Source organism: Cebus imitator, unplaced genomic scaffold (assembly GCF_001604975.1).
Source record: "Cebus imitator isolate Cc_AM_T3 unplaced genomic scaffold, Cebus_imitator-1.0 Scaffold469, whole genome shotgun sequence".
In the NCBI taxonomy this organism is placed as follows: Eukaryota; Metazoa; Chordata; class Mammalia; order Primates; family Cebidae; genus Cebus; species Cebus imitator.
Genome location: NW_016107784.1, coordinates 30,344 through 48,530, shown reverse-complemented (window position 1 = coordinate 48,530; position 18,187 = coordinate 30,344). Strand labels below are relative to the sequence as shown.

Here is an 18,187-nt window from a genome sequence, read left to right as displayed (position 1 = left end):
TCCTTTCTTCTCCTTGATCAATCTGGCTATTAAAACTTGTGTTTGCTTCACGTAGTTCTTGTGCTGTGTTTTTCAACTCCATCAAGCTGTTTATGTTCTTCTCTAAGCTGGTTATTCCAATTAGCATTTTGTCTAACTTTTTTTCAAGGTTTTTGGTTTCTTTGCATTGAGTTAGAACATGTTCCTTTAGCTCAGAAATGTTTGTTATTAGCCACCTTCTGAAGCCTGTTTCTGTCAATTCGTCACACTCCTCGGTCATGTTGTGATCCTGTGTTGTTGAGGAGTTGTGATGCCTTGAAGGAGGAGAGTATTCTGGTCTTTGATGGTTTCATCTTTTTTGTGCTGTTTTTTTCCCATCTTTGTGGATTTACCTGGCTGTGATGTCAGGGAGCTGCTTGATGAGGTTGCTTGCCTGCCCAGGAAGGCCAGGTCTCTGTAGTTCTCTAACATCACATTCGTATATAAATTCTGCTGTGCAGTGTCCAGGCATTGCCACTCCTCCAGAGAGAATTCTATGGACACATCCCTAAATGTCAACGGTTCCATTTCTAGGCTTCCAGGGGATCCTGGCATCTTAGCTGTGGATCTCCAATACTTGCAAGTCACAGGGCCACACAAGCTAGGCGTCTAGGAGCAGAGGACACAGAGAAGTGAAGACAAGACCCGGAGCTTCGGCTCTCAACATATGAATTTTGAGGAGACACACACATTCAGACCACAGCACTAAGTAATATTTTGTTTAATTCCAGGCATTGTAAACTAAACCTTGCTGAGTTTTAAATCATTTTTCTTCCTTCAGGTATTCTTAAGATTTAGTCTAGGTTGCTGTTATGTTCTTAGAAGCAATTTGATTCTTTGGGTCTTGCCTTTAAAATTTGTTAGGTGGGATCCAGTCAACAAGTGGCTAGGACTAATTTCCCACCTCTGTGCCAAGACACACCTGCGAACTCTGCCCAATACCCCATGAATTGTGAGTTTTCTATGTGAACAGTCACTTTTCCTGGCCCTTTGTGTAACTCTAATCCTTTATCATTCTTTCCCCAGGCTCAGGTAATTTCCCCAAATGCATGCACTTATCAACACTCGGCTAAATACTCAAAGGGGACTCTACAGATATGCAGCTCTACCTCCTCCCCTCCTCCCTACTCTCTCCCTCTCTTCTCTCTCTCTCTCTTCCTGCAACTATCTCCTCTATGAGACTATTTCCTGTGAATTCTAGCCACCCTAGTCTTCAGGATTCTCAGCTTCTTCTCCTCAACTCTGGGAATCCTCTGATCATTCTCTGGGTTTCCTATTCCATGTTACCCTGGAAACTATCTCAAGGCAGTAAACTCAGCTTAGCCTCTCATCTCTCATGATCACTATCCTTGAGATCCAGGCAACAACTATTCTTGCTGCCTGATTGTCAGTGTCTTGAAAATCATTGCTACACACGTTTGGTTTGGTTTTTAGTTGTTTCAGGTGGCAAGGGAAACACACTTCCCATTTCTTCATTTTGAATAGAAGCAACGATGTCTTGTTCACCTAGCTTTTTAATTTTTCACCAATCTATTTCTTCCATTCTTCTACTGTAACTTTTCAATTGGGCTCTTATGCTATTAGATTTTTGCTATAATATTCTACTTTCTCTGAATTTACTCTTGCTCTGATTTCCATTGTTAGCCTGGCCACAAATCATCCTCAACATCACCACCAAGATGAGATCTGTAAAAGACAAAGCACTTTAATACTCATGTGTGAAACTATTTAATGCCATGACTTGCCTACAGTGTAAAATTATAATTCTTTAAAATGGTATATAAAACTCTTTATGTAGCCCTTGTCTACCTCAGCAATAATAACAACATTATCAACAACAGCAACAAAACAGGTAATATTGAGTACCTCCCATCTGACAGGGGCAGGTGATGTCTTTTTGAAAAAAAGGTAGTTCCTATCCTGATATCTTAAGACTAGCAAGGAAGATAAACAATAAATACAAAAAGTATGATTGACAATCCTTATAAGTACAGGCCATCATGAGTGCATATTTTCTGGGGTCATTCAGGGGTCGAGTTATTTCTCCTAGTGAAGTGATGTTTACTGAGAAATAAAGTATATGTGAATAAGAGTTAGCTTAGAGAAAGGTACTGGTAGGGAGGCAGTAGACACAGAAGGAACAATATGTCTGACATACCATGAGGCAGGGAAAGATTTGGCAGGCCCAAGAAATGGAAGAAAGTCAGGGTGCCTTTGTTGCCTGGGTTCTAGTGACTGTCTCTGTGGAAGGCTGGAGATGCACCTTTAATTCCCCATTTCAGGCCCGTCGCTCACACCTGACAGTATGTATTCCACAATGAACTATTAGTAGTTCTTTTGAGCTTGCATGTTTTATACACAAATATTCATTTGTGTGCTGTTTCTTGTGCCTTAAACTCCTTTATCATTTGTCCCTTTGGCAATATTCTTCTCATCTTTTAAGATACAATTTAAGCCTCTCCTTAGAGAAAAGAATTTTCTGACCGTTCATTCTGTTCTCTCAGTAGGTAGGACTAATCTGTCCAGTATTTTTAACCCTGTACTTTAACTCTATGTTTACTATTGTCATCATATGTGTTTCTCTTACTTCAATCTGAGTTAAATGGAGCTGAAAACATGTTTTGTTGATTTTTGTTTTACCATTTGTAAAATCAGTAATAGTCTTGGCTAATTCTCTTGGTGTATTTCATTCCATTAGGAAAGAAATGACAAATGCTGTGTCTCAACAACTTACACAAAATTACTAATTAGACACATTTGATTATGGAAATAATATTAAAAGTAGACACAATAAAACATTATTTAATTATGCTTTGCCTGTTTTGCTTTAGTTTTTTAACATAATTTTTCTACATAACAATTACTACTTTTTTTGTGTGTCTTATATGTTTGTCCAAAATGAAGTTCAAAAATGTAAAATATTTAGTTCAGCAACAGCAGCATATTAGTATTTCCCCTAATTTTTTGAAATCTGTGTGAAGTGTTTCCCAATTTCCTTTGGTTGTTTCATGTCACATAGTGAAGAGAACATGAGTATGAAATGGAACCTCAGCTCTTTCAATGACTTCCCTTTTTGGGTTGACTCCACCTCTATATGTGGGCTTTTCATTTTCATGAGAGTGAAGTGATTTTTAGAATTCTTAGTCCTTTCTTTTAGAAGAACATTTCTATGGAATAATACGAGAAGATTTAGGGAATTACTGAAGTTATAAAACTTTGGAATGAACAAACTCAGAATGATGCTGCTTGAAGACTCTGGATCTGCTGGTAAATGCTTCTCATTTATTCTACATTTCCTCTTTAATGGGGTATATCATTATTATGACAGTTAATGGATGTGATTTGAAAGTGGCATCAGGAGAGTAAGGAGTGAAGAAAGGACATAGGCTTATATGGCAGCACCTCTGATCTGCCAGAGATTCAAAATTGAAGATGAGATATAGGAATCAGAGTTGGCATTAATTTTATAAAACTGCTGAGGTAAAATTAAGTCACGAACTAAAGTCAACTGAAATGTATTGAGCATGAAAACAATAGTTGTCAGAAAATATGGAATTTGCAGAAATGAATATTGATAGAGAGTTAATTACATAAAGAAGGTTATCTACTCTGATAAGCGAGTTATCTGCTTTAAGATGTATATGGACATGTTAAAATCATTTAGCATTTTTAGTTTCAAATTAGTGTTGGGTTAAAGTAACAAGAAGATATGGGAGGAATAACAGCATTAAAGAGCGTATTAGGTGATAATGATATAGGTAGAGATGACAGGATTTAATATTTGGGTTTTTCAGATTTGAACATCACCATTTTGTTCCATCAAGGTATTGTTCAGCTAGCTACTATTTGGCAAGCATCAAGCCAGGTACTGATGAAATTATGGGGAACATGATAGATAGAATGCATTTGCTCATGGAATTTATCCTCTGTCAGTGTGGCTCAGGTAGACTTGAAGATGGGGGCATCTGTCATTGAATATAGAGGGGGTTAGGGAATATACAAGTCTCAGGATAGCTTCCCTGTGCCTGCTGGGAGAATTGTCCACTACTAAGTTTCACTGATACTGTTTCCATTTTCCAGGTTTTAAGGGCTGCCTTTGCGATTCTTATTTCCACCACCAACCTTCTTCTCCTCCCTTACCTCAAGGTTGCCTATAAACATGAACGTTTTCAAAGCTATTTGCAGAAACTATATGATCCTGGGTATGAATGTTTCCTGCTTGCCTTGCAGTTTAGAAGGAAGGGTTTTCTATCTTGGTTTGAGCTTCTTTGTTAATTAATCTCTGAAACCCATCTATCTTCTCCAAAGTCTCTTTTTGGGAAGATGCTACTTTTGCCTTCTTTCCTTTTTCACAGACTTCAGAAGACATTTTGTCAACTTGAGTCCCTTCACTACTGCCGTGGCTTTACTTCTCAGTGCCTGTTTGTTCACCAGCTCTTGGGGTGAGTACTTTGTCAAATTTACTTACAGCCTTAGCCCATTCTGACAATGAATGTTTAAAAAGCAATTTTTCTGAAGGCCGAGTAGCATCTAAAAACTAGGTGGCATGTTCCATGCATTCCAAGGATTAGATATTATAAAAGCACACACTAAAAATATAACCATGCAACGCCAAAATATTAGCATGATGCCTTCCCAAAGAAAATAAACTCATAGGAGAAAAATGAATTTTACTTAAAGATTGGAAATAATGTTGAGCTGAAAAATAGGAAAGAATACAAAGGAGGAGAAACTTCAGAATTATTAGAATAAAAGTGAGTTTGGGGAACACATTAGTAAATTCAAATGCCAAAATTTATCTAAAAATGTTTTGAGAGATGCCAGGTTGGTGGGACCACCAGGTTCCTAAATAAAGCTAAAATATGCCAAGGAGGCAACTGAGGTCATCTACCATCTGTGGGTGGGAGCAAAGTTCACAGAGGTTTATTTTATGGCAGAAAATATCAGGAAAATATCTCCATCTTAATTTTTATTTAAGTAGATAAATTTCAGTCAGATTTCAACTAGTGTTTTTAAGATTTACGCTATTTTGCATATATGTATGAAATAAGGGTTAAATTTCTTACACCTAGTCTTTTCATCTTCATGAATTCTCTATCAGCCTTCTTTCTATTGATCTTAGGATTCTGGAGAAACCTGTAAAGCTCATCCCTGTAACACTTTGTAGCAGCTTATTTAACTCAAAAATGTTTCGTGGAAATTATATAAATTGCCGTTATTAAGACCATCCAGCCATAAAATAAATGTATTAAACACAATTGTGTTACTTACCTTTACTGTTATATGGCGCTGCTTAATTTGAAGCCAGTGCTGCTAACATTTATATTTGAATGCCTGTGAAATAGCATTTTTCTATTTTACCATGGATAGGACTAGGATGGGAATGGTTTTCAAATCTGACTTTGAAGGATTAAATAAATCTTGTAATTTTGCAACCTTGGCCAATTACTGTCTTAATCCATTGTTGCAGGAGGACCAGACAAGGAGCTGAGGCTAACGGATGGTGAAAACAAGTGCAGCGGGAGAGTGGAAGTGAAAGTCCAAGAGGAGTGGGGAACGGTGTGTAATAATGGCTGGAGCACGGAAGCAGTCTCTGTGATATGCAAGCAGCTGGGATGTCCAACTACCGTCAAAGCCGCCAGATGGGCTAATTCCAGCGCAGGTTCTGGGCGCATTTGGATGGATCACGTTTCTTGTCGTGGGAATGAGTCAGCTCTTTGGGATTGCAAACATGACGGATGGGGAAAGCATAGTAACTGTACTCACCAACAAGACGCTGGAGTGACCTGCTCAGGTAAGACTTGCATTAGTCAAAGCCTCCACACAGAATCCTTGGTGGGAAAGAAATATGTAGATGGGTTAAAACCTAGAAAAAGCCACTTTCCTGTAAACAATCTAGTTCAGGTATAAAATTACTCAATCCGTTGCTAGAAAACCATAAAACACAAGCTCATTTTTTTTTTAATTAAAAAGAATTCTGAGCACTGTGATTAATGAGGAAGTGACTGGCTTCAATTTTATCCACAATCTTAGACAAAGGACCAAGAAGTGGTGGCTTAAATTTTATATTTAGTAAGCTTACTGTAACCTCCTACTCCTGAATCATAAAAATATCATGACATCTAAGTTATTTCCTTGTTTTCCTTCCAAGTGACTTGTTTTGATGTGTTGACCCACAAATTATTACCCTTTTGTACATTAACTAAGAATCAATTTAGTGAATCAAAAAACAACTATTTCTAGCATTAATGCATCATTTCTTGTTGTAGGAAGGATTCTTTGAAAGTATAATTGCTTGATCCAGGGTACAATGCTGTTCATTTCATCTACATTGTTGTTTTAATTTACAAAACATTTTCACATGGTTTATTGCAATTGACCCCACAATAACTGAGAAAGCCATGTGTCAGACCTTTCTGCTGACAAATCCCAAGGGCACGTTTCTGACCCAGTTCAAATTCTTGGGCTCCCCATTTCTCCTTGTTTGTTTCATTAATTTTTATGCAACCCTCGCACCTCCCAGCCTCTCTTGTAGAGAATATCTCTTCCATAAGACTGTCTAGAAAGGACTTATCTCTATCCAGACATCATAATGTGATAAGAGAAACCCACAGTAGCATCTAGAAAAATGCTGAAATAAATTCTCACATAGCTAAAGCATGTATCATATGATTTTGTGCAAGCTGTCAAATCTCTCTAACAGTTTCTGAGGACTTAATGATATAATACATGTAAAACCACTGGTACACTGTTTGGTATGTAACAAGTGCTGAAGATCCTCGTGGCTCAGTTCTCTTGGTGACTCAGTTCTCTTTCTTCTCTTCCTCTTCCTTCTCCTCCTCCTTTCCTTTTATTTTTAATTACTATGGGAGGTGTGAAATGGGGAATAAAAAAAGTAACATTTACAACAAAGTTTAAAATTATCATAAATTTTACCAGGCTCTTACCATAATTATTACGGTCTAGAGAACTGGTTGTTTAGCTAAAACATCAGTGTAGTACTTCTAGCTCTTGTTTTCTATTGTTTTATAACTACCAGTGGAGTTAATCAATTTGCTTTTGAATTTACACACCTAAAGCTTTAACTGGAGCATAATAGTAGAAAAGAACCAACAGCCATTCAAAGACCCACTAATTTCATGTGGTTACAGAGTCTTCATTTCTGAGAATCTCCTCCCTAATTAATGCTCAATCCTCAGAACCTCTACCTCTTGGGAGATTATGTTATTATTACATGCACTGAGGAGACACAGCCTAAGAATCAAGAGGCTCTGGTGCTAGCTAGACTGCTTTTTGTCCTATATCCTGTCTCTATTATTTTCTAGGTATTTGACACTGTGCCAATTATTCCACCTCAGTTTACTTGTCCTTGAAGTGGGGATAGTGATAACAGCATATAATGCCTAAAATTGTTGTGAGGATTAAATGCGATAGCATGTGTGATGCAGTAAGAACAGCATATCCATATATTGACTGTGAATTCTTATTCAAATTAATTGTTATTATTTGCTCATAATAAAAATTCTTGTGAAGTAGTGGCCTTTGCGTGGAGTTTAGAGCTCTTAAAATTAAACTCCTTGTTTCAAGAAGAGCTTCTAAACATTTTCTTCAACCACAAAGAGGTTTTTTTTTTTTTTTCGGGTGTCTCAAAATTTTATCCAAAATTTTCTTTTCTTGGGTATTTTAGGCCTCATAGAGGATCTAAGGGATTGTGTATAGTGAGAAATTTCTTCATGATAAAGCTACTTGTTGATTAAAAAAATGGTACCAGATGCTTTGGGGAGGAAAAAAAGGCTTTGATTCAAACGGGAAATTGGTAAAAAATGAATATTTTGATCGATTTTTTCCCTCAACTTTTAAGAATTTGGTATACCACAAGGTATTTCTGCGAGCTGTTAGGCGTGTTTATGCATTTTTGTCTTTGCTTTTTCTTCCTTCCTGATTTCAAATTCAACTTTAGTCAATCATCGTGTTTTGAACTATTTATAATAAAGAAAAACTAAAATAAATGATCAACTGATGACCAGTTTGTCATTTTTACTTCCTTGTTGTATGGGCCAATTTTCTTTTTTTAAATAAATAACTTGAGTCAAATTTATCTATTTCTACTTAAAAAGAGTGTTTACATCTGTCTTAGTAATGGAAGGAAACAAAACAAAAGAGAAAGTTTAAAAACTTTAACTTGTAAAACATTTTCCTTTGTAAGTAGTTACAGATAAAAATCCTAATTGCTTCCTAGATTGTATCATCTTAAAATTCTCCACTGTGTGGAGCTGGGCAACATCTATAATCAGGCACCATTTTAAGGACAACATCAAATCCCAAGTTTCCAGAGGAAACTTATTTTCTAAAATAACTTCTAAATGAACATAATTTCTGAACCCTGGTCTTTTCTCTGCTCCAGATGGATCCGATTTGGAGATGAGGCTGATGAATGGAGGCAATATGTGTTCTGGAAGAATAGAGATCAAATTTCAAGGACAGTGGGGAACAGTGTGTGATGATAACTTCAACATGGATCATGCGTCTGTGGTTTGTAAACAACTTGAATGTGGAACTGCTATCAGTTTCTCTGGTTCAGCTCATTTTGGAGAAGGCTCTGGACCAATCTGGTTTGATGATCTTGTATGCAATGGAAATGAGTCAGCTCTCTGGAACTGCAAACATCAAGGATGGGGAAAGCATAACTGTGATCATGCTGAGGATGCTGGAGTGATTTGTTCAAGTAAGGACTGATCTTGGCTCATTCTGTTCTCCTGGAGAGGACAAAAGTAAGGGGGAATAAATCTTAAGAGCCTGAACTCTTAACTTCGAGTTCCAGTTCTGATACCTGTGGACTTTTTACCTTGACTGAAATCAGGAGAAATAGGTTAGGGAAGAAGGGTGTATAGTGAAACTGAGATCCAGGTCATAAGAAAAGAAGAACGTGTTTAGGAAAAGCCCATAAATAAAGTGAGAGACCAAAAAGAGAGGAAAAAGGAAGGACGGAAGGGCTTTACTAGGAAATTTTGCTCTATGAAGGAGTTTTAAGAGAAAACCACTCCAGTTATCACCTAACCCACAAAAGCCTCCTTTTTCGCTGCATTAACCCACTTCTTCCCAAATCATTTTTCAAGTTCACAGAATCAAATCACTTTTTAAAAATTGATATTGGTTTCCCGCTAAAACTTTACTCATACTAGACATGCGTTGTGTCTGTCTAGAGACTTTCACGTTGTATACTCAGGCTGGGGGCAGGGACAGTGGGTTTTCGTGTGCAGGGATACCACTCTTCGTTTTTCAATTGAATTCTTAGTATGAAAGGAGATTGAGTGTGTCCTGAACCCCAGAGAACACTTAGGAAAATAAGAGTAAAAAATCCCTGTCTTCACCAGGTCTCTCTCTCTCTCTCTGTGCAAATAAAGGAACGTCCATTGAAGTTCATTTAAAAAGAAGGGAATACTGGCTTCCAAAACTGGGAAATCCAGAGGGTATAGTTAGCTTCATGCATGGTTGGATTCAGGTTTTGAACGTCATCTGGATTCTATCTCTTTCTCCATGTCTTGAACAGGCTTTTTCTTGTTGAACGATGTAATCAGCTATAGCCTGAACCATAATGAATGGAACTCCTAAAGAAAGATAGATTTTAGTAGCTGAAGAATGTGAAGAATTGGAGTAGAAAAAACACAGACTGTACCTTCCATTCTTTTTTACCCATCAAAATTTCTCCAGGCTCCCAGTCAGCACATGCTGAGGAATCACAATAAATAGTATTGTGGGAATGAAAACTGAAGCTGCCAGAGGAATTTTATTACAGAATATTCTTCAGAATTAATATCTGTTCTTTGAAGAATATTGATTTGGGGAAGGTGATAATTTTAGTAATGAAGTCTTCTTTCTCTTTGCTCTGCTTTTAAACTAAGGAAGTGGTCACAAAAGGTTCAGGTATACAATACACTAGGTAGTACCAATGGAGAGTACAGTCCAAGGGAATGCTAAGTATGGAGGCAAACTGAAGGATGTGGGTGCCATCTGAACACATGCAAATATATTTTAACCAGGAAGAGTAAACAGTTCTAAGAAGAACTCTGTGGTGGTCAAATAAGCAGGTCTCTACATGAGATTCAGCCCTTGGATCTCCTGTTAGGAACACTTCCTGTAGTATGTGCTGTCTATACTGGAAAGTCCCATCTTCCCGCCTGATCCACTCCCATCTTGAATGATTTCAGGTGGTAAACGCCACAGTTTTCCTTGTCTCTACTTAGATCTCTCCCTTTTTCTTTTTTTTTTTTTTTGAGACGGAGTTTCTCTCTTGTTGCCCAGGCTGGAGTGCAATGGCGCGATCTCGGCTCACCGCAACCTCCGTCTCCTGGGTTCAGGCAATTCTCCTGCCTCAGCCTCCTGAGTAGCTGGGATTACAGGCACGCGCCACCATGCCCAGCTAATTTTTTTTGTATTTTTAGTAGAGACGGGGTTTCACCATGTTGACCAGGATGGTCTCGATCTCTTGACCTTGTGATCCATCCGCCTCGGCCTCCCAAAGTGCTGGGATTACAGGCTTGAGCCACCGCGCCCGGCCTCCCTTTTTCTTTAACTCGTCTCAGGTACAGTTATTTACAGTCTCTTGTTCTTTCTTCCTTATCCCAGACCTGTTTTGTGTCTCTGTTACAGATGGAGCAGATCTGAGTTTGAGACTGATAGGTGGAGTCAATCAATGTTCTGGAAGATTAGAAGTGAGATTCCAAGGAGAATGGGGGACAATATGTGACGATGGCTGGGATAGTAATGATGCTGCTGTGGCATGCAAGCAACTGGGATGTCCAACTGCCATCACTGCTGTTGGCCGAGTTAATGCCAGTGAGGGATCGGGACACATCTGGCTTGACAGTGTTTCTTGCCAGGGACATGAATCTGCTATCTGGGAATGTAAACACCATGAATGGGGAAAGCATTATTGCAATCACATTGAAGATGCTGGTGTGACATGTTCTGGTAAGTTAAAACCAAACCCAAACCAAAAAGCTAAACAAAAAGAAAAGCAGAAAGAGAAAGCCCTATACTCCTTAGGAGTAAGAATAGATGTAAGAAGTAGAAACGACTAGGAAATTCCTTGCTGGAATTTTTTTTGTACTTGTAATCTTTGACATGTTCTTTATTCAACTAGTTTGGAGGGTTGTATGATGTTATTCTCTGCAATAATTATTCAGACTGCTGTTATGGAACATGCTTCAAACTCAGAATCTACCTGGAGCTCAGAGAGACAAAATTTCATAGGACTCTCTTTTTAAAAATTTTTTTATTTACTTATTTTTTTACTTTAGGTTCTGGGACACATTTGCTGAATGTGCAGGTTTGTTACATAGGTATACATGTACCATGGAGATCTCCTGCACCTATCAACCTGTCATCTAGGTTTTAAGCCTCACATGCATTGGGCATTTGTCCTAATGCTCTCCCTCCCCTTTCCCCCACCCCCTGACAGACCCTGGTATGTGATGTTCCCCTCCCTGTGTCCATGTGTTCTCATGGTTCAACTCCCACTTATGAGTGAGAACATGTGGTATTTGGTTTTCTGTTCTTGTGTTAGTTTGCGAGGATGATGATTTCCAGCTTCATCCATGTCCCTGCAAAAGACGTGAATTCATCCTTTTTTGTGGCTGCATAGTATTCCATGGTGTATATGTGCCACATTTTCTTTATCCAGTTTATTATTGATGGGCATTTGGGTTGGTTCCAAGTCTTTGCTATTGTAAATATTGCTTCAGTAAACATACCTGTGCATGTGTATTTATAGGAGAATGATTTATAAGCCTTTGAGTATATAGCCAGCAATGGCATTGCTGGGTCAAATGATATTTCTGGTTCTAGATCCTTGAGGAATCACCACACTGTCTTCCACTCCACAATAGTTGAACTAATTTACACTTCCACCAACAGTGTAAAAGTGTTCCTATTTCTCCACATCCTTACCGACATCTGTTGTTTCCAGACTTTTTAATGATCACCATTCTAACTGGCATGAGATGGTATCTCGTTGTGGTTTTGATTTGCATTTCTCTAATGACAAGTGATGATAAGCTTTTTCTCATATGTTTCTTGGCCACATAAATAAATGTCTTCTTAGAAGTATCTGTTCATATCCTTTGCTCACTTTTTGAGGAATCTCTTTTAAAGCTAAATTGCTCATATTTTTCTGCCATTGACAATTTTAATCAACTCTTGAAACTATAGTCCCATTTCTAACAAAAATTTATGGTCTATATCATTGCTTCTTAAGAAGTCAGAAAATCAGTAAGCCATAATTTCCAATGTATCAGTGTCAGAGAAAATGAAAGACAAAAAAAAAAAATTGAAAGCTAACCTCCATATGTATCAATGATTTAAGTTCATGTTTCTTTTGCAGATGGATCAGATCTGGAGCTAAGACTTAGAGGTGGAGGCAGCCGCTGTGCTGGGACAGTTGAGGTGGAGATTCAGAGACTATTAGGGAAGGTGTGTGACAGAGGCTGGGGACTGAAAGAAGCTAATGTGATTTGCAGGCAGCTGGGATGTGGATCTGCCCTCAAAACATCCTATCAAGCGTACTCCAAAATCCAGGCAACAAGCACATGGCTGTTCCTAAGTAGCTATAATGGAAATGAAACTTCGATTTGGGACCGCAAGAACTGGCAGTGGGGTGGACTTAACTGTGATCACTATGAAGAAGCCGAAGTTACCTGCTCAGGTATGACTTTCAATCAACTTGTTAAGAAGAAGGGTGTACATTTCCAGTAATACCTTTGAAATTCAAAAGAAACATTGGTCTTTATGACTAGATCACTCTCAAGAAACCAGAAAATAGCTACACAAATTCCACGGCGAGAGTCAGATAAGTTTACAATCCATGTTGCACTTTGGATAGAAGTGTTTGGGTTTTGCTCACTTTGGTTTTTGAGTAATTTTTAAATCAATAGAGGTATAAGAGATTAAGGAGGATTAAAATTTAAAAAATAGAATTCAATACTTTTCTCACAGGATGTCACCAAAAGATTTAAAAAATAGCTGTTGGATAAACTGACATAACCTTTAGCTCCCTCTATTGTACTGTGAAAGAATTTTCTTCTTTTTGAAAACCTGTGGCTATTTCACTGCAGCCTCTTTAAAAAGCTCAAAAATGATTTGTGACCTGGTTAGGTTTGCGGATAATCTTTAGTATTTTATGCTAATCATATTTATACAAATGCTAACTTTGTTAAAAATTGATGCTTTTTAAAATAACTCTAAAGTAAACGTAGCTTTTACTCATGCAGCAAAAAGGCTTTAGAAGACCCGGTGTATGAGAAAACCATTAAACACGTAGAGACCTCATAGCATGAAAACTGGCATGCGCTGTACTTCCTCTAACCAACAGTATGGCTCCAGATATCTCTCAACCTATGCATGCAGCAAGGGGCATTTCCCTGATGTTACAAACTGTGTTTACCTTTAGTTAAGTGGAAATTATTCTCCAACTGAAAAAAAGGCAATCATTTAAGACATAAGTTTAAATTGCCATATTGCTTTTTAAAAAACATCCTTGACTAGGCAATATAATCATATGGTTTAAACTTCAAAATAAAAAAGTATATACTCTTCCCCCGCTACGATCCAATTCTTTTCCTCACAGACAATTTGTGTGTTTGGAATATTTATTATTTGAGATATTTCATGTAAATACAAGAAAATACAAGCAAATCTATGTATAGCTATCATTCGCGTTTATTATACAAATGATGTCACGTTTTAGAAATTGTCTTGTACCTTAAGTATTTATTTAGTAAATTTCTTGATCATAATTTCACAGTAGTATTTGAAGAGCTTTCTGAAATTACTTCTGTATCAATAACATTTCTCCTCATCACTTATTGCCATGTGTATTCATTTACTCTTTAAATTTCCTTCACCTGACAAAATTTGCCATTCTTTTGGCTAATTTTTTTTTTAAATCATTATTTGAATTTTAAAAACTTAATGTTACCTTTATTTGCTTTCGAATTCATTAAAATTTACTTTTCTTTCTGATAATTCTCTTCAGATTTCTTAAAGTTTCATTTCTTTTTGGCTCCTAACTTCTTGAGTTGAATCTTAAGTTTTATTTCTTCTGATTTACTAATATAAATATTTTAGGTTATAGGTTTTCCTTCTAATTTACAAAGGTTTGTATATTTTCTTATTAATTATATTTCACATTGATCAGCATTAAGTTCTGCTGTATCTAAAGAGAAACAAATAATACTGGCTGAAGAAAGGCAGTGTTTACTTTTTCTCATTTAAAATTAGTCAAATAGGTAAGCAGTTTAAGGCTGTTTTGGTGGCTCTGTGGTCATCAAGAAACATCCAGAATAGATTTGCTGCAATAATTACCAGATCCTACTGGACAGGAAGAATGAGCCACCCTGCAGCTCAGTGAGTTCCTTGGAAAGCCAATCTAGTAGACAAGGTGCTGCCATCTGAGAAGGTGTCTTCCGTGCACTGTCCTTCATTGCCCAGTGTTGCTCTCAGGGCAGTTCTTCCTGGTGCATTATTCTTCATCGTTACATCCTAGTTTGATTTGAAGAGTATTTCTATCTAACGACAACACAACTTTCACAACCCACTTTCTGCTAACATTATTTTATGGACCTTTGGATTACTCTAAAGATTGACTAATCAAGGGCTGATGTCAGCTACCCTCATATTCAACCGAAAAGTTCTTTCCAAAGTTACTAAGCTTCTAGTCAACTTGCTTTATAACCCAATGCCATCTGAAAGTAGCTATAGTCCAAGAGCATATGAATATACTTTGATCTATGCTGTGACTAACCATTCTCTTTAGTTATTGACCACTGCCTTAAGGCCATTTGAAACTGTGGATTTGGGAGGAAGGACAAGACCTAAATTCTGACTTTGCTGGTAGACTCATTGTCTTTCTATCTGGAGCATCTGTTTTATCTTCTGATAAGGCTACAGTTTTACCACCACCTCAATTTGGGGGACAGGATACTTAAGAGTTTTTTCTTCAATTCTTCAATTCCAAATTATAGGACTCTTGATTAACTATATGCAACACCTGCAGGCAGACCATACCTCCTTATAAAATTGATATTTTTCCTCCCATTTCTGCTTGCATTCTGACTACTTATAGTCTGAATCCCTCATCTCTCTTGTAAATGCTAAAATTGGCAAGGAGGATCCATGTCATGCAAACATTCTGATTTTTTTTGTAGTTTTTTTCTTGTACTTTGCCCAATAAATTCTGCATTTTGTTTTTTTCTTACGACAGAGTCTTGCTCAGTCACCCAGGCAGGAGTGCAGTGGCACGACCTCAGCTCACTGCAACCTCTGCCTCCCACGTTCAAGCAATTCTCCTGTCTCATCCTCCAGAGTAGCTGTGATTACAGGCACCCGCCTCCACACCTGGCTAATTTTTGTATTTTTAGCAGAGATGGGGTTTTACCATGTTGGCCAGGCTGGTCTCGGACTCCTGACCTCAGGTGATCTGCCTGCCTCGGCGTCTCAAAGTGCTGGGATTATAGGCATGAGCCACTGCCCTGGCCAAACTGCATTTTTTAAGCTTCAGTGAGCATATGGTTTTCTTTTCAAAGTGAGGTTTGCCCAAAAATTTTACCACGTGTAATAAGACTCAGTAGCTTTTTAGCTTCTCATATCTGAGTCATTAGTCCGTTCTGCCTATCAACTCCATTCAACCACACCCATATTTTAGGTTGCATTACTAGAATCCCTTAGTTATGGCAACAGCTTCTGAATTATTTGATTCTATTCAGCTGCATATAAGGGAAATCATAAATAACATAAATTCGCCACTTAAGATGGGCTCCTTGCTTCACAGAGCTGTATTTTTATTTGCTATTTGCCATGTGCACTTTTGGCTTACTTTTGCAAACTCTTTTGCTATATTTCTGTAGGTTTTGGAAGTTCTTCGACTTATGCTGAGGGCATTGGTTTTTAGCATTTTACATATTTTGTTAGTAATAGACTTTGTAATTTTGTTTTTTTATTTACTTGACACTTTCCGTGATGACATGCGGTCTCTTTCAATGATGGACGTGCTGTCTCTGTGCCTGCCAAATTCAAGCTACGAATTTGATAATCTGTTTAAATTCTTTTAACTTTTATATGGTACAGGGCTATATAGCTGAAAAGAACCAGAAGAATTCAACTAAGCAGGACAACTGGAAACAATTTAAGATGCATTGTTGACAGAGAAAGGTCTAGGAAATTTTGGTCACAAAATTACTTTGAATCTCAAACATTTTGTGATATCTGTCTAGGTACTGTAGAGGACATCTGACCTTAAGCAACAGTTCATTTGAGCTGTGCTGTATTTTAACTTAGGATTGAGAAATAATTCTGACATTATGATGATCTATACTTCCTTAGAGTCTGAAAAGCATTAAATGTTGAAAATCCATTAATGCTTCTTTAAATCATATTGTGTATTTTATTTATCAGTAAACAAAAGGAAATAATTCTAGTTAATTATGTCTTATTAGCTATTCATTTTTCTAGAGAAAGAAAGAAAAACAGGTTTGTTTGCTTATGCCAGAAGAAAACTGAAGTTGTTGATCAATGTCGCTAAATCCAGGTGCAAACATTTACTTAATAGCTTTTGTATAATAACACAGTCATAGATTAGCAGGAAAAAAAATCCATGAAAGAGATAAATTTCCAATATTCTAACCATGTCTAAAGAGTAATGACATAATGAAAGCAACGTGTAGGATAGATTAATATGTTACTAGCAGATTCACAAAATAAAGGCTGAGGATGCAATCTCCAAGTCACTTTCTGAGTGGGAGACTTTCTCCTCTGCCCTGACTCAAGTATATTAGGACAAAGAAAACAAGAGAATATTTATAGAAGGGACTTGTTTTTAAATGCTTAATGAGATTTCACAATGGAAAAGAAAGTATTTGTTTTTTGTTTGTTTGTTTGTTTTTCACGGGTTTTCTTTTACTATATTTTGTTCAAGATGGATCCAAACGAAAGAGTGAGATTTTACAAGAAATCAGAATTTGGCTCGATCTAGGCAACTGCCTTTACTTAAAGATTTAGGGCATCCAGAAGGGATTGGGATCATAAGAATACTAGTTAATGATATCTTAAGAGAAATTTCATGCTTGAATAAAGATTCAAAAAGAAGAAATGAAGAACCATCCAACTCAAGGGTCATTAATTGTGTTGTAGAGGTGTTATTTGCTTTCAACTCTGAGCTATGTTCAGAAAGCGACATGTTTTTTCATCTTGAATTTGGATAGGGATATGTTTTTGCAGATTTAATGGATAATTGGTGAAATTTCGACATGTTAAGGTATTATATATTGCCGTAGTACAGAATATGTCACATCCAAAACATCTTCTAGGACATTTTAGTATAAGGTGATAGGTTTATGAGAGAAGAAAGGACATCAGAGTACGCAGAATGGCAAGGGCTGATGGTGTGTCTATATCGTGGTGACAGTAACATCAAGAGATTACAAAAATTGTTCATATTCGATAGCAGGTATCTGTAAACAACTTAAGACCTTGAGAAGGTCTAGTTTTCAACTGCATTTTCTTTATTTCTTTAAAACATGGGTTAAAAGAAATAGTTTGTATCTCTTAAGTAATTTATATTGCCTCTGAGTATTTTCAGAGAAACTCACTTATCTTGATGGTTGTGTTTCTTAACTTGACAAAGAGCACCTTCATAATATAAATTCCATTTATTATTTCTGGTGTGTCTTTTCTTTATATTTTAAATTTCAGCTACAGTAAGTTACTTATAATTCTTCGGTGACACCATGCTCTTCCATGACCACATTCCTTAAAGGCTGTTTCACACACTGTGTATTTGGCAAACTCAACTTTTTCCAAAACCCAATTTAGATTTATGGTACTCTCTCCTACATAGCCTAAATCAGAGTGGATGACTCCTTTATTTGTTAGTTTTATATCTAATACATATTTCTATTTTTTGATTCATCACTATTAAAATATGTATAACTGCAGTAAACTGTGTTCGTGGAGGAGAAGGCTATTCGAAAGAAGTTGAACAGAAAAGAAGTAAGCTTTTCCCAGTTACCTAAGCTAGGGAAACACATTTTAAATAGAGAGAAAAGTTTCTACAGAGGCACAGATGCATGAAAATTATAGCATGCACAAGCATATTTAGGCTGGAGCGTCAGATTAG

General features: G+C 37.1%; 1 protein-coding gene across 3 annotated transcripts in view; it reads left to right on the top strand.

Annotated features, from left to right (window-relative positions):
* Positions 1–3,037: 3,037 nt before the first annotated feature.
* The window catches only part of CD163 (CD163 molecule), a 34,161-nt gene continuing 19,011 nt past the window's right edge, over positions 3,038–18,187 (top strand). For all 3 annotated transcript variants that reach the window (XM_017512290.2, XM_017512288.1, XM_037732743.1), the window contains exons 1-6: positions 3,038–3,285; positions 4,374–4,460; positions 5,489–5,812; positions 8,423–8,743; positions 10,669–10,989; positions 12,401–12,721. In XM_017512290.2, coding sequence (XP_017367779.1) covers positions 3,240–3,285; positions 4,374–4,460; positions 5,489–5,812; positions 8,423–8,743; positions 10,669–10,989; positions 12,401–12,721 — 1,420 coding nt within the window. In that variant the 5' untranslated portion in view covers positions 3,038–3,239. The remainder of the gene's footprint in view (positions 3,286–4,373; positions 4,461–5,488; positions 5,813–8,422; positions 8,744–10,668; positions 10,990–12,400; positions 12,722–18,187) is intronic.